At 35.0% G+C, this 15,993-nt stretch overlaps 1 protein-coding gene across 11 annotated transcripts in view; it reads right to left on the bottom strand.

Annotated features, from left to right (window-relative positions):
* Positions 1-15,993, bottom strand: part of LOC106874410 (uncharacterized) — a 90,536-nt gene that overhangs the window by 18,416 nt on the left and 56,127 nt on the right. For 8 of the 11 annotated variants that reach the window (XR_016244739.1, XR_016244740.1, XR_016244741.1 and 5 more), the window contains exons 10-20: positions 15,092-15,164; positions 14,474-14,568; positions 13,218-13,312; positions 11,954-12,125; positions 9,897-10,298; positions 7,400-7,650; positions 5,711-5,879; positions 5,179-5,246; positions 4,135-4,237; positions 2,355-3,144; positions 724-783 (exon numbers count right to left, since the gene is read on the bottom strand). Coding sequence is in view for 5 of the 11 variants with exons in the window: in XM_089365165.1 (XP_089221291.1) it covers positions 724-783; positions 2,355-3,144; positions 4,135-4,237; positions 5,179-5,246; positions 5,711-5,879; positions 7,400-7,650; positions 9,897-10,298; positions 11,954-12,125; positions 13,218-13,312; positions 14,474-14,568; positions 15,092-15,164 (2,278 nt within the window). In the remaining 6 variants the exon portion in view is untranslated. The remainder of the gene's footprint in view (positions 1-723; positions 784-2,354; positions 3,145-4,134; positions 4,238-5,178; positions 5,247-5,710; positions 5,880-7,399; positions 7,651-9,896; positions 10,299-11,953; positions 12,126-13,217; positions 13,313-14,473; positions 14,569-15,091; positions 15,165-15,993) is intronic. The other 3 variants (XR_016244743.1, XR_016244744.1, XM_089365167.1) reach the window with 1 other exon arrangement.

The following is a 15,993-nucleotide window of genomic DNA, read 5'->3' as shown; positions in this document are numbered from 1 at the left end:
CTTGTTGACAATATAAATGTTCATTTGATGCTTTTCAGCACCAGTGGAACAGGAAAATCTCCTGTCTGAAAAACAGGTGAGGGTTGGGAACAGGAAGAGCATCCAACTAGAAAATCCTACCTGAAAATCAATTCCCATCCAAGCTATGCTAACATGGTAAAATGAGCATTAAACAAATGAATTCTTAAAACAAGAGGGGAAAAAGAAACTAACAACAAAATACTGCACATATACAATGGTACAGAAGAGCTGCACTTTGTTATGCAGTAAAAGCTTTTAACTAAAATATGTCTTCAGAAATGAGGAGGATGATATCTAATTTTGTTGGCACAAGAGATGTAACTAAGAAACACAAGATATATTATTTGTCCAGTGCTCTACAAGTTCTGCCATCTACGATTAGTAATAATAAAAATGAGAAAGTGTCTGTTAGTACCTTATCAAAATTGGAGGCAATTCTACACAGGAGCTCCACAATAGCTTCATGGGTTACATCTAAGTCATTTAACTGAATACCCATTAAACATAGGTTTTCTCAGTCAAACTTGATCTGGTATTACACAACAACACAAGCAAATCATACTAAAGCAGATATCATTGTTATCCAATATTGCCAACACCGTTATGCATCATAAATGTATATGAAACATTAATATCCAACACTAAAACACACACACACACACTTGTAATACAAAGATGGAAGTGTAAATTGATGTTTCTAACCTGGAGATTGAACATCAGAAGATTCTGCTAATCCAGAGCTCCTCCGTGGTCGGCGTTTTGCTATTAAGAAGAATAAGTGCCACATATCTAGAGTAACAATAACAACAATGATGACAACTTTTAAAAATTACTTTCTTTTGACTAGAAAGAGATAAAGTCAATATAGCACTGACTGACGGTATGTCTATTTAACTTCACCATGAATATGCAAGAAGACTGGTAAATTGTATGCCAGTAATGTATTTAAATGACAGCATGGGTTTAAACTCATAACTGTGATACACCATGCTAAATATTATAATAGATCAGCTTTATCTCTCTCACTAAAATCTGTAACATCATCACAATAAAATAATGACCTCTTGATTAGTCAGTAGTAATAAGGAAAGTAACCTTAAGAATTTAACCCAGAGAAAAATAACAAAATGCTGTTTGTTCCATAAATCTATAGTGTGTGTGTGGGGGGGGGGGGGTTAAGTGGAAGTCATGCCTTTTCTAAGACTAATAACAATATAAGTGAAATTAAATGGTTTGAGTTAGGGATCAAAAGTAAATGAAATTGACTTTATTTATTCTGTAGAGTTCACTAACCACAGACAAAAACAAAATATGAAAATCCAAACAGCAGTCAATCAATTATTTAACAGAAATAGTAGGAAGTTGATTAATGCATTTGACTAATATTTGAACCTTTTTGATACTAACTGAGACCAACCCTGGTTCTGTGATGAGATCAAAATTAAAACCTTCCATTGAAATTAAAACCTTTCATGAAAATTTTTACATTCATTTTTGTTCCAAACACCTACTTAGTAATGACAAAGTTATTTTACTAAATTCTTCATTATTCTTTTTATTCTTTTACTTATTTCAGTCATTTGACTGCGGCCATGCTGGAGCACTGCCTTAAAGGGTCTTTTAGTCGAAGAAATTGACCCCAGGGCTCATTCTTTGAAAGCCTAGTGCTTATTCTATCAGTCTCTTTTGCCAAACTGATAAATTACGGGGGACATAAACAAACCAGCATCAGTTGTCAAGTGATGTTGGGGGGACAAACACAGACACACACACATACACAATATACATATATACATACACAGCTTTTTTTCAGTTTCTGTCTTCAAAATCCACTCACAAGGCTTTGGTTGGCCTGAGGCTATAATAGAACACACTTGCCCAAGTGGGACTGAATATAATAGAACACACTTGCCCAAGTGGGACTGAAACCAGAACCATATGGTTAGGAAGCAAGCTTACAGCCACACCTGTGCTTATGTTCAAAATTAATTGAAACATACACAGTGAATCGAATCTCAATAGAAATTTGGTAACGAAAGGGTTGTCTCATAAGACAAATTATTAAAAAAAAACTTTTTAATCAAAGTTTATCATACTTTTCCTTTTCTAATTTTTTTATCCTTTTCTCTCAAAGCTGGCACAAGAACTGTTTGCAAAACAGAAAACAAAATACTAATATTTGTAAATTGTTGTTCCATAACAGTTGTTGCCTCTCATTTGCCTCTGACTAATCGCATATATAAATGAAGTACTCTTAAAAATGTGCCTATATGGTAGTCTGATTTTCAAGATATAGAACTTAAAAATAAGAAAGATGAAATTATTCTACTTACGAGGAAGTCCTTCTAAGACAGGAAATTCCATGCTATTTGATCGTGTAGGCCGCACTTTGGCCTGGTTGTCTTTTATGGCGCGAGGTGAAGAGCCTGACAATGGAGGCGTTGAGTTGACTGCTGCTGGTGTGGTTGGCATAGGCGTCACAGGTACAGAAGATACCTGGGTTGGTGGAGCAGTCAGTAGTTTTGTTGGCACTGGCTGTGTGATCGGTGATGATGGGGGTGGTGAAGGCGGAGGAGGAGGGGGTGGAGGTGGAGGGGGTGGCGGCGGCGGTGGTGGCGGTGGAAGGTGCAAGGGAGGGAGTGGGACAAACAATGTAGATGAAGGTAATGTGGTGGTGCTGGAGGTGGTTGAAGTGGTGGCTGCAGTCGTGGTGGTGGCAGAAGTTGTGGTGGTCGTGGCGGTCGTAGTGGCAGCGGCTGCAGCAGTGGCAGTGATGGTAGTGGTGGTGGTTGTGGTGGTCGTGATTGCAACAGTGGCAGCTGTGGTGCAAGATGTTAATAACGGCGACGACGATGACGATGATGAGGATAAGGAGGATGAAGATGTTGATAATAGTGATGACGAAGAAGACGACGATAATGTTGTTGCAGATGATGGTAGTACAGTAACTGATAATGCAGAGGATAATGCTGTTGTAGCAGGTGATGATGAAGTTGACGAAGTTGTTGACGTTGAAATAGTTGGCGTCCTGCCTTTAACAGGTCGGTTTTCTTCTTTCCCACAGCTGGTTGCTTGTTGAGAACGATTCTGATTCTGGACACGCTTCTTGGTTGCTCCAGGTCCCTGAAAAAACAATGAGGAAATATATAAATATATACATTCACAGAGGTTAATTCAGTCAGCATCTTTTCAATTCGATAATGCTGTGTATAAAAGTTACATATCTCTGTCAATTTGAAAATAAGTCTTGATTATGATTATCACATTATCCGGGTACAGGACGTCAAAAAATGTGGACAAAAAAGGAACGAGAACATAAACAAAGCACAAAAAAACGGACTTTTTTTTACGGACAACAGAATGAACTCATAGGGAAACAGACAAGCCACTTATGGAACTTTTCCTTCATCAGTTGCCTCTATTCTAAACTAGGCATTTCGAAGATGAGGCAGAACACGCTCTTAGAATAGCTCTTCATAAATGTAAAAAGGTAAAGAGAGAGAGGATAATTGCTACACCAAAAAATGTTCTGGTCTGATAATACCTTCTACAGGTATAATTAAACCAAGCGAAAAAGGATCTTCTACATTTGCAAATAGAGAAAAGAGGGTGTTCAGGAACTGGAATTTGTATGCATGTTTTCATTCTGTCATTCAGCATCTATGGATTTGAACAGGAGTTATTTGACTCAGGGTTTAACAACAAAATGTTCTTCCTGTTGCCAACTCACACTTGTATTTTTTTTTTTTAAGTAGGGAATTTCCTTATTCTACAGATTTTTGAAAACATAGAATGAGAATGACCAGTGCTGATGTTCATATTCAACAAAGAATCTCAACAACAGCACCAGTTCACTCAAGCAGAGCTAAGTGCAGAATATATGCATGCATGCATGCATGTATTGCATTACATTATATTGCATTACATTACAAAAACTCAAAAAGTTCAAATAATGACATTTTTTTCTCCCGTTTTTATTGATTTTATTTTATATAATTCAATCAAGATTTCATTTATCTAAAAATATTACAACCTAGTCATTTTAAGTAATTAGTTTTATAAAATTTCCTTAACAAAATTGAATGAAAGGAAAGCTATGTCCAAAAAATTTACCTTTGGAGATCTTGGTGAATGACTCTTCGCTTTCTTTTTTGTTCCCAATTCAGGCTTACCAAGAACTTTAACAATTCTTTCAGGCCTGACCCATTCATCATACCTAATGAAAAATAATTGAAAGATAAAAGAAAAACATCAGATATTAAATTTCACAAATACTTAAAGAATACATCCTTCAACTTTTATCCAATGTAATATATTATTATCACATTATCAATAACTTCTGTGCTGGGGTGTATATCACCATTACAGGTTAATCATAGAGGAACAACATCAACCATATTTCAAATAACATTCACCTTGCTTGCATTTGACAGAGTTCCCCATTGAAACTTATATAGGAATAATAGACCAGACAGCAGATAAAACATATGTCCAAACAGCCCAATGCACATCATCATCTAAGCATTCATTACTGAAGTTCACTAAGCAAAAGAGTTGCTACCAGCTGCTTCGGCCACTGGTTTCTTCCTGAGGCAAATTTAAAAGCTTCATTAAACCTAATTAATATCATTAATTTATGAAATGCATCTTGTTTCACAAAGCTCCTCAGTAGCTTTATGATTGTGAGTCAAAACGGTAGCCAGTGGTATGTATGGTCTTCTTTACTTTAATTCTTTTATCATCTCTCTTGAAATACATTTCATTTGTCTCCAATTAAATTTGAAAATAAGGAATTTACAAAAATAACCTTGTCATTTTTAAGCTGGAGTTTGGAATATAAATTAACATGAAATTTTAATGAAAAGTTTAAATTTAGATCACTTTAAAACAAGAAGTTTGTTTTATAGAACCAGGGCTAGTTTTAGGCATTGGTATTAAAAGGGTTAATATAGATTATACTATGAACCACTACTTGCTGTATGTATTGTATAGTTGACCACTAAGCTGGGGCATAATGTATCTGGAGTATTGAATCTGTGGGGTCTAACCCAGTTGTTTGAACAAGTACCTACACATAACATAGGTTTTCCCAATTAGAGCAGACCTCAAGTTACACAACAACAACAACAACAAAAGCAACAATAACGCCTTATTTACCTAGTGTTCCACCCTGCATAATGCACTAAATATTGTTCATGCCCACCCTCAGCACCAAATTCAACAACCTGGAAAAGCAAAATAAAATATAATGCAAGAGATGAACAACAGGGAGTAAATTTTATTATTTTAAATTTTAAAATGACAGTGTAAATTAAAAAATGCAGATAATTAGCCAGATTTCAAATGTATTTAAAAAATAAGTGGAAAATCAGACATTTGTATTTGTTTTAACCTTTTAGCATTCAGATGATGCTGTTCAATTATATGATTGTTTATTTTTAGAATGACATTGTAGGGTAGGTGTGAGAGGCCAGATCTGACCAGTTTGAACATAAAACAAGCAGAATATTTTGACCGGATAAAGCCAGTTTAAATGCTAAAGTGTAAATCTTTCTAAAATGGACCTAACTAGCTGTTACATGAATACCAAGATTAGTAACTGACATTTTATAGAGTAATTATTAAACTTAAATATATATGTCTTTTTATATATGCATTATCAAGAAGTTTTAAAGAACAGATTACAAACTTTTGCCTCATATATTTTCTGATTCCTCCCTCTTCCATACTTGACTCTGAGTTTAGTTCCTGTAGGATATTCACCAGAACCACCTAATCCAACAGTTTTTCCTTCTTCTTCCTCTTCTTCATCTTCCTCATCATCATCATCATCCTCACTATCAGCAGGTTCCTCATTTCTGTGAAGAGAAGAAAAGCAAATGAAAAATAAAGGGATTTTTTTTTTCCATTAAAAAAAAAAAAATCACTTTCATTGATTCATAAAAATGTTGTTGATTTTCTCCATTTATAATAATTATCACAATGTTTTATGGTTTAGCTCCAGAAGCTTTAATGTCAAGTAGAACTATGACCAAGGGTATTCCAACCATAAGTGATACCATCCATAATTTTAAAAGTATCTAGAATTTTGAATAGTGAAATGCAGAGCAATATGATAGATTTAAAGGTTACAGACAGACGAGAAGTAAACAGTACAGACTGTCAAACCTCTAGTAATATGGCGGTGAGATATTCTTTTTAAAGCTTTGTCAAAATGGAACTATGTCCTTTATCATGGACTCTGGGACTACTTGAAAGAAAGAGTATCTACTTGAAAGAAAGAGTACAGCAGTACTAATATGAACAAGGAAGAAAGTTATCCTTGACCATTTTGTTAGCATATTTCTATTGAAATACACTGCCTTTGTTTCAATTGATTATGAAAATAATGAAGAATTTAGTAAAATAATATTGTCATTGTTAAGCTGATGTTTGGAACATAAATTAACACTAAATTTTCATAGGAAGTTTTAACTGAAATCACTTTAAAGCAAGAAATTTCTATCATAAAACCAAAGTTGGTCTCAGGTGGGTCATTATCAAAAGTGTTAAACCAAATACTCAGCCTCAAATGCTTACAGAATAAAAGAGGAATGTCTGATAAAAACAACCGAGAACCAGATGTTAAACCAAAGTGACAGATTAAGTCTACCACTCAAGATATTATGAAAACCACTGAATTAAACAAAAGTCCCTCATCATCATCGTTTAACGTCCGCTTTCCTTGCTAGCATGGGTTGGATGATTTGACTGAGGACTGGTGAAACCAGATGGCTACACCAAGCTCCAATCTGATTTGGCAGAGTTTCTACAGTTGGATGCCCTTCCTAACGCCAACCACTCAGAGAGTGTAGTGGGTGCTTTTACGTGCCACCGGCACGAAGGCCAGTCAGGAAGTACTGGCAACGGCCACGCTCAAAATGGTGTATTTTACATGCCATCCACACAGGAGCCAGTCCAGCGGCACTGGCAACGAACTTGCTCGAATGTCTTTTCACTTGCCACTGGCACAAGTGCCAGGAAAGCGACATTGGTAACGGTCATGCCCAAATGCTGCTATTTATGTGCCACTGGCACGAAAGCCAGACAGCTGTTGCTCTGGCAACGATCACGCTCAGACAGTGCTCTTAGTGATTTACTGGTACTGGTGCCATAAGTGTAAAAAAGATAATAGTTCCTCATAGCATAGAAGAGAGAAAAGAATAAGCTAAATAAAATCTTGTTGATATGAGGCCAACAGATTGCAAATAATCTCTTTCTATGAATGCATATATTCAGGCTAAATCACACAACTGTATGTATACGCTCACACAAGTACATGTATGTGAATGCATCTATACATGTGCATGCATACACATGTAAATATATTTATATTTACCTCTTAGAATCACCCTCTTCATCGACTTCAGCTTTAACTTTTGCTTCTTTCTTATCTTCCCGACTTTCTTTATTTTTATCTTCCTTGTTCTTTTTCTCTTTTGTACTTTTCTCCTCTTTTGCAGATTTTGTCTCTTTGCTTCCCTTTTCATCTTTTATAAACATATCAAATTTGGATTTCATTGACTCTGGTGTATTTTTAACATCGGTTTCTTTTTTAACATCATCTCCTCTAGTTGACCGTTTTCTAACCTGTAAATTACCAATAACATGGATTTTTATACATGTTTATTTACATATATATATATATATTAGTTGAAAATATGTGAAGAAAAATGCCTTTGTTTCGCATAGTTTAATATTTTTTTATATAAATATATACATATTATATGGATGTTGTAAAATCCAACCAGTTTTCGCTATTTAAGTTAGCTTTTCAAGGAGTATTGTGTATATATATATATATATATATATATATATATATATACTAAAAAAATTAAAGACTTGTTTTAAAATTTGTGGCCTTGCACCAGTTGATAATTGTTTTATTTACACTTTAATTGTAAAATGGATTATGAATTACTGAAGAATTTTAGCAGGTATTGTGAACTTTGGCACAGTCTTGTGCCATTAGGCATTACAAATAAAATAAGCGCCATTTGCTCTCCAAAGCTAAGTAATAATGAGTTTCAAAATTTGGCATAATGCCAGTAAGTTCAGGGGAAGCGGGGTAAGTCGATTATATCAACCCCAGTGATCAACTAGTACTTATTTTATCTATTCCAAAAGAATGAAAGGCCAAGTCAACCCAGGCAGAATTTGAACACAGAACGTAAAGATGAATGAAATGCCACTAAGCATTTTGTCTGGCATGCTATCAATTCTGCCAGTTTGCCACCATAAAATTGAGTAATAATTAATAAGAATCATACCAACATAAGATGTGAGAATATTTTCAAAACTAAAAAAAAAAATAGATTAAAAGAATGAAGAGAACGAAGATGAAATACCATTTTTCCTTAAATTAGTTAGAATTTGTATATTACAAAATTTGTATACCTAGATGACAATAAAGAAACTCTACTAAATTAATATTCAGAAACAAAAACTGTAAAATTTCAAATAAATGGAATATTCTTTTCTACTCTAGGCACATGGCCTGAATTTTTTTTTGGGGGGGGGGGGCAATTAGGTTGACTCCAGTATGCAACTGGTACTAAATTTATTGACCCTGAAAGAATGAGAAGCAAAGTCAACCTCAGTGGAATTTGAACTCAGAACACAAAGACAGATGGAATACTGTTAAGCATTTCACTCGACGTGCTAACATTTCTGCCAGCTGGCCACCTTAAATAAATGGAAAGGATTTCCTGGTCGATGCATATCTAAACTACAAACATATAAATTAATCTCATTAGCTACTGGTTTGTAGGGATATTTGTATGAAGAATGCTTTACATAATGTGTATAGTAGTGTTAGCCTGCACCAGCACCCTGTAAATTATACCCCCACTGTAATTTGAACTCAAAACTGCAAGCTAATAAGACACTTAATTATAGTGTTTATTATTTTGCACGATGATCATCAGTCCAACCCTTAAATATCCGCTTTCAGCTACATAGACTGGACCATTTTTGAGAATCTATCCCAACCTTATGATACCAACTTTCAATTAAATAGACTAGACCATTTGAAAATCTGTCCCAGCCTCAAGTGGTGAAACCTAATTTCAGCCAAATGGATAGGATCATCATCATCATCATCATTTAACGTCCGCTTTCCATGCTAGCATGGGTTGGACGATTTGACTGAGGACTGGTGAACCAGATGGCTACACCAGGCTCCAATCTGATTTGGCAGAGTTTCTACAGCTGGATGCCCTTCCTAACGCCAACCACTCAGAGAGTATAGTGGGTGCTTTTACGTGTCACCCGCACGAAGGCCAGTCATGCGGTACTGGCAACAGCCACGCTCAAAATGGTGTATTTTACGTGCCATCCACACAGGAGCCAGTCCAGGGGCACTGGCAACGATCTCGCTCAAAAGTCCGAAAATTAAGTGTTTTGGTCATGCACAAAACACAGTGATGGTGATAGGACAGAAACTAAGGAATTTTCAGTCAGTCAACCAAGAAGAAACCATTAATTTATTGATTCGATAAACTGGGGACTCACCCTCATTATATAACACACACACACATACATTTATATAATATTATTTCTTTATTGCCCACAAGGGGCTAAACATAGAGGGGACAAACAAGTACAGACAAAGGGATTAAGTCGATTACATTGACCCCAGTGCATAGCTGGTACTTAATTTATCAACCCCGAAAGGATGAAAGGCAAAGTCGACCTCAGCAGAATTTGAACTCAGAATGTAATGGCAGACGAAATACCGCTTAGCATTTCACCCGGCCTGCTAACGATTCTGCCAGCTCACCGCCTATACATTTATATAAACTAACACATACACACATACATTTATATAAACTAACCCTTTTCTTTGGGAGTTCTTTTTTAACATCTGGTGTTTTCGCTTCCTTATCTTTCTTGGTGGTTTTCCTTTCAGCTCCTTTCGATGACGAATCTGCCTTTTTGTCATCATCCCGCTTTCTCGTGTGCTTTGAATCTTCTTTCTTATCACTCTTCTTGTCTTCTTTCGCATCACCATCGTCTTGTTCTTCCTTCACTTCCTTCTTAACTCGTTCTTTCTCTCGTTTCACTTTGTCTTTCTTACTCGTCTCCTTTTTCACAGGTTCTTCCTCGGACTTTTCTTTGGGCTCTTTCTTGACACAAACTTCATTTTCAGATTCTTCAACATTGGTGGCAGACTGAGTATCAGAGCTACTTTTGGCATTATCAGAATCTTTTGTTTTCTTGTCATCGTCATCTTTGTTCTAAATAAGAAACAGCATGAAAAAGTAAAATACATGTCAGGCTAAATACTGGACAGACTACAAGTCAGCTTCAGTTTACCAAGTACTACAAATGAATCCCAATCTATCTAAGTAATTAATAAATAGGCTGTTGAAATTCTGCATCATTAATAAACCAACATTACACACACACAGTGCTACAATTAATAGTTGAATATAAATGTCTTTATACCTTATATATGTATATATGCGTGTGCGTGTGTGTGTGTGTGTGTGTGTGTGTGTGTGTATATACTCTTTTACTTGTTTCAGTCATTTGACTGTGGCCATGCTGGAGCACTGCCTTTGGTCGAAAAAATCGACCCCGGGACTTATTCTTTGTAAGCCTAGTACTTATTCTATCGGTCTCTTTTTGCCGAACCGCTAAGTTACGGGGACGCAAATACACCAGCATCGGTTGTCAAGTGATGTTGGGGGGGGACAAACACAGACACATAAACACACACACACAAACATATATATATATATATATATATATATATATATATATATATATATATATATATATACAATTAAACCTTGGGAGAGGCATTATGCCGGTAATAAACACACGCACTGGTTCAGTCCTTTATTAATTTATATAGTCTTTTGTTAAATTATTTCATTGCACTCTTACAATCTCTTCAGTAACTTGTCTCTCCACTTCCATTTATTTTGAATGTATGATCTGGCGTCGTTTCGAAACTGTTTGTTCTTGCAATCTCTTCAGTAAAGAGTGCAATGAAATAATTTAACAAAAAACTATATAAATTAATAAAGGACTGAACCAGTGCGTGTGTTTATTACCGGCATAATGCATCTCCCAAGGTTTAATTGTATTTCTTTCAACACACGTATCCACATCAAGAATCTTGCACATATATACGACAGGCTTCTTTCAGTTTCCGTCTACCAGATCCACTCACAAGGCTTTGGTCGGCCCGAGGCTATAGTAGAAGACACTTGCCCAAGGTGCCACGCAGTGGGACTGAACCCGGAACCATGTGGTTCGTAAGCAAGCTACTTACCACACAGCCACTCATAATGCATTATGTATATATCAAATGCCAATAAAAGCATACCAACACATAGCTTTACTCTCACAATACATTAAGTGTAGTATAGCTCAGGTGGTGACAGTTATATTGAAGCAAATATACTTACATACACAGAATGTGTTGAACAATCGATAAGGAAGATATATATATATATATATCATCGTCAACATTTGATGTTTGTTTTCCATGCCACAGCAGGTTCCATAATCTGCTTCGGCCTGGTTTCTACAGCTGGATGCACTTCCGAATGCCAACCACTTTACAGAGTGGGGTTTTTTTATGTGGTGCCATCACCAGTGATTTTTACATGGCACCAGCACCCACACCCAGGCTTTTTAAGAGGTACCTTGGTTTTAAGGCATAAAGACATTTATATGTGACATTAAAGAATCACTCAAAATTCTTTAAACATTTGACTTCACTGTTAATCAGTAATTACTGAAATACCCCGGTGATTAGGTCAAGAAAGTAAAAAGTAATTATTTAAAATAAGATCAGCTCTACTGTATTATCATTAAATGAAGCTATTAAACCAATCATGTTTAAAACAGAATTTTCCAAAAGAACATGGGAACTTACCTTTTCTTCTTCTTTAACAGCATTTTTCCGATCACGTGGTGAACGACAGCTATCTCTAGCTCTTAAAAACAAAATGCTTCTTCCTGTACTGTGTCGACTGCTTCTTGGACGGCTAATTGTTCCCATTGTACTTCCAAGTTTGCGATAAAAATCTTCAAATGCATGCAAGTATCTGAAGAGAAAATAAGAAAAGTTTCATCACAAAAATATAAAATATATTGTATTTATTCATGTATATAATATGCATTTGTGTACAACATATCACTGCACCTTCTAAGCCATGCAAACAAGTTTTGTAACCAGTGCACAAAAGAAATTTAGGTGTACACAAGAAAATAAATATTTCAGATTTAAGCACAAGACCAGTAATTTTGAGGTAAGGGGGGAAGTCACAAACATCAACCCCAAGACTTAACTGGTACTTCATTTTATTGACCTCGAAAGGATGAAAGACAAAATGGATATCAATGGCATTTGAACTCAGAGTGTAATGAGTCAGAAGAAAAGCTTGCTAAGCATTTTTTCCAATGCATTAATTATTTTGCCAGCTCGTCATCTTCACACAAGAAAGTAATGACTGCATGAAGCGTTCATTACCTAAAATAATGTAGTAGTGTATAATTATGTATATTATTCCTTCATTGTACACATAATTATGTCAGGCAAAAAAAAAAAAAAATTATGCAACAAAATTTTTGTATGTTGAAGGCCAGAAAACTTAGAAGAAACATTGCTCTCATGTGACCTTTGAACTTTACCAGTGCAAGCCATAAAATATGTACCTGGTATAAAGTAATCATTGTGGAAATCATCCAAAAAAATTAGAACTAAATTTTAATTCAGTTCTATATTTAAGAGATGAGGAATTATGTACATTATTTACATTTGACAGATATTTGTCCTCATCTTGTTTGTTGTTAACACATTTAGACTGATATACCCTCCAACCTTCATCAGGTGTCTTGTAGAAATTTCGAACCTGGGTCCTCATTCCTAAGGTATTTTTCGATGTTATTATTATTATTATTATTATAATTGTTATTGTTCAGGTCACTGCTTGGAATCGTAGGGTCAGTAGCCTGCGCTCTTAACCACTATGCCATATGCCCATGGGCATAGCTGTCAAATGTAAAATATCCGTCAAATGTAAATTCTAATTGTTTAAATAAGCTACATCAGCTTGTTTACTGTTATTGGCAAAAAATAATCATCCTTCAAGATTTACAATATATAGCATAAATCCAAAATTTAAAAAGGAACTTACTTCTTATATGCATTCTTTATCTGATGTGAGCCATTATTGGATGCAGGCATTTTCATTTTTGAGTAGACCCATCTCCATTTCATTGTGTTTGTAACCTACAAGAAGAAAAGAAAAAGAAAAAATGGATATAAAATATGAAGATACTTCTAAGCTCTTAGGTATGGCTGTGTACTTAAGAATTCTACTTCTAAAACACATGGTTCTGATCTTAATCTCAATCCATGGGCAAGTGTTTAGATTGACCAATATTCTGTAAGTGGAATTTGCTAGATGGATGTACAAACCCCACCATGTACACACAAAAACATATTTTTGTGTTATGTATGTTAATTTCATTTGCTATATATCGCCAAAGGGAAAAAAAAAGAGACGGTGCTCTTCCAATTTCACTGAGTTAACAGGCACTCCTCCTATCACTTTCAGAAATGCAGTGAACAATGATTCAAATAGAATCCCAAATAAAATGGTTTCAAATTTCATAGATTTCTCAGTTTTTATAAATCTCTTTGTTTTCGCTTTGCTTTGTTTTTAATTTGATCATGGTTTCATTAGACGAAAGTGCCAGTGACCATTTTGCAAAACCACCAAAACTGGTTGGGGAGTAAGTTAGTAAAAAACTACAATTGATAGGGAGAAACCGTGCAGCAAGATTTCAACTTACCTTATACTGGACACCTGTTCAGATATTGATAACATAATATACTTTGCTAAAGGTACCCAAAGGTAAGTGGTGGTGTTAAATTGTTAAATTGCACAATCAATTAAGTCTGTCGCACAAGAACTAATTCAATCCATAATTCCAATAATTCTGATAGGCTTCAATAGTTTCTGTTTATCCAATTTCACCAATGTGCACAGGCAGATGCTCATATACACATCATTATTGCTCTGTTTATTTATTTTTTTATCTTTATAATGAAGGTGTACAGTCTCACTGGTGAAAATTATGGTTAAGGGGATCAAGATCATTAATATTTTGATTTTCTGGCATAGATATAATGAGAATTAGTATCATGAGTTGAAACTGACAAGAATTGACAGCAACATTTGTGGAATGTCTGATCATATGTATAAGTGATGGCTGAGCAAATTACACTTATTTCCTACATAAAGCAGAATTCATATACAAAAATAATTACAAAAAGAAATATTTATGAAAGTGTTAACATTTCTTGTCACTCTCACTCTCACTTTCTCTCTCCCTATCTCTTACAGTAGGTAGAGAGGAAGAAAAAATGTCAATATATAAACTGTACCTTATTATATCCTCCGAAGTTCTGAACAATTTTGAAGAGCTTATACAAATTCAAATCTCTGTTCCCTAATGAAGGTCCTTTATTGATTGGTGTTCCTGTTTGGAAATGTAAATTTGATTTTGATAATAGGTAAATAGTATTAAGTCACAGACAACAACACAAGGAGTTAAATTTAAAAGCTAAAAGGGTAATCAATGCCAGCTAAATTCTCTAATGTTCATATAGAATATTAACAACTTGCCATCTTCAGTTTATTGTCCATCACTGACATTGTTAAGAGAATTTAGTAGTAAAACCCCAATACTAAAGCTATCTGTTACAACTAGACCCAACTTATAAAATCTATCCTGTCTTATTAATGCAATAGCCAACAAAGGCAGGACACCACAGTCAAAAAGGTTGGCTTAACAACAAAATTACACTGAAACCAGCATAGATAATCAAAGATATACTAAGCTAAGAAATTACAGAAAATCAGCTTAGCGTGATCAATGCAATAACTACATTACTATAATAATTAACCAAACATTAAGTTTTCTCTGCTGTTTGAAAATCATCATTTTAGTTACATCTGACAAAAGATAAAGAAAAGCATCAGCAAATAAGTTTAATACACACCTCTGTCGTCCATAAATTTATACAACTGAGCTACAAATCGATCTTCTTCTTCACAAGGTTCATCATCGGAGGACTGGAAACGAAGAAAAATAACAGAAAATATAACAAAAAAAAACATAATATAACACTTGTTCTTATATGATTTTATTTGTTTCTTTTATAGAATTTTACCATTTTTTAAATTCTATAACAATTTCAGCTATAAAACCAGGTTAGCAGTACAGAGGAGTTCCCATAATCTACCAATCTTAAATTCCTCCTTTATGGACTGGAGAACTATGATAACAGGAAGGGCCTGATAACAAAATCCTAATGAATCTTACCTACTGTACTCATATGTAATTCTCAGTTGCTGACAGTATCCCTGTACATGACTTCAATGGCTCTCACTAGCCATTCATCTACTCCTAGCTTCCACAATAACCACCAGATCAGGGAGCTAAGTACAGCAGTTTACTTTTTTGCTAAATATTTCTCCTGCAATAGTACTTCTTCCTGGCACAAAATCAAAAAGTCATTAGCATCACAGAATTCCCACAGCCTTATTCTATCCTTTCTTCTAGAACCAAAGCCATAAGTTCTATATACACCATGAATTCTATTGGAGTATTATCCAACATGCAGATTGAAATTACCAGCTAAGATAATAGAGTCTGCCATCCATCATCAAGGCAATCTGCAGAAGGGACTCATAGAGATGTTCCTTTTGTTGATCTGTCAGTCCTGCTTGTAGAACATATGCCAAGACAAAGACTTCTCACCTGAGAGGGTGAGTAATATTGAAGCGGGTAGCTTTGTGCCAGGTGATGAGATGTTAAACTATGATAGGACATAAACAGGTGTCTTGCTGTAGAAACTGAAATGAAAAACTAATTCCTAAAAAAAAAAAACAATGTTGCTCT

The sequence above is a fragment of the Octopus bimaculoides genome, chromosome Z (genome assembly GCF_046866305.1).
Source record: "Octopus bimaculoides isolate indiv1 chromosome Z, ASM4686630v1, whole genome shotgun sequence".
NCBI lineage: Eukaryota > Metazoa > Mollusca > Cephalopoda > Octopoda > Octopodidae > Octopus > Octopus bimaculoides.
Note: the sequence above shows the minus strand (reverse complement) of the source record. Positions and strands in the feature narration are given on the sequence as shown.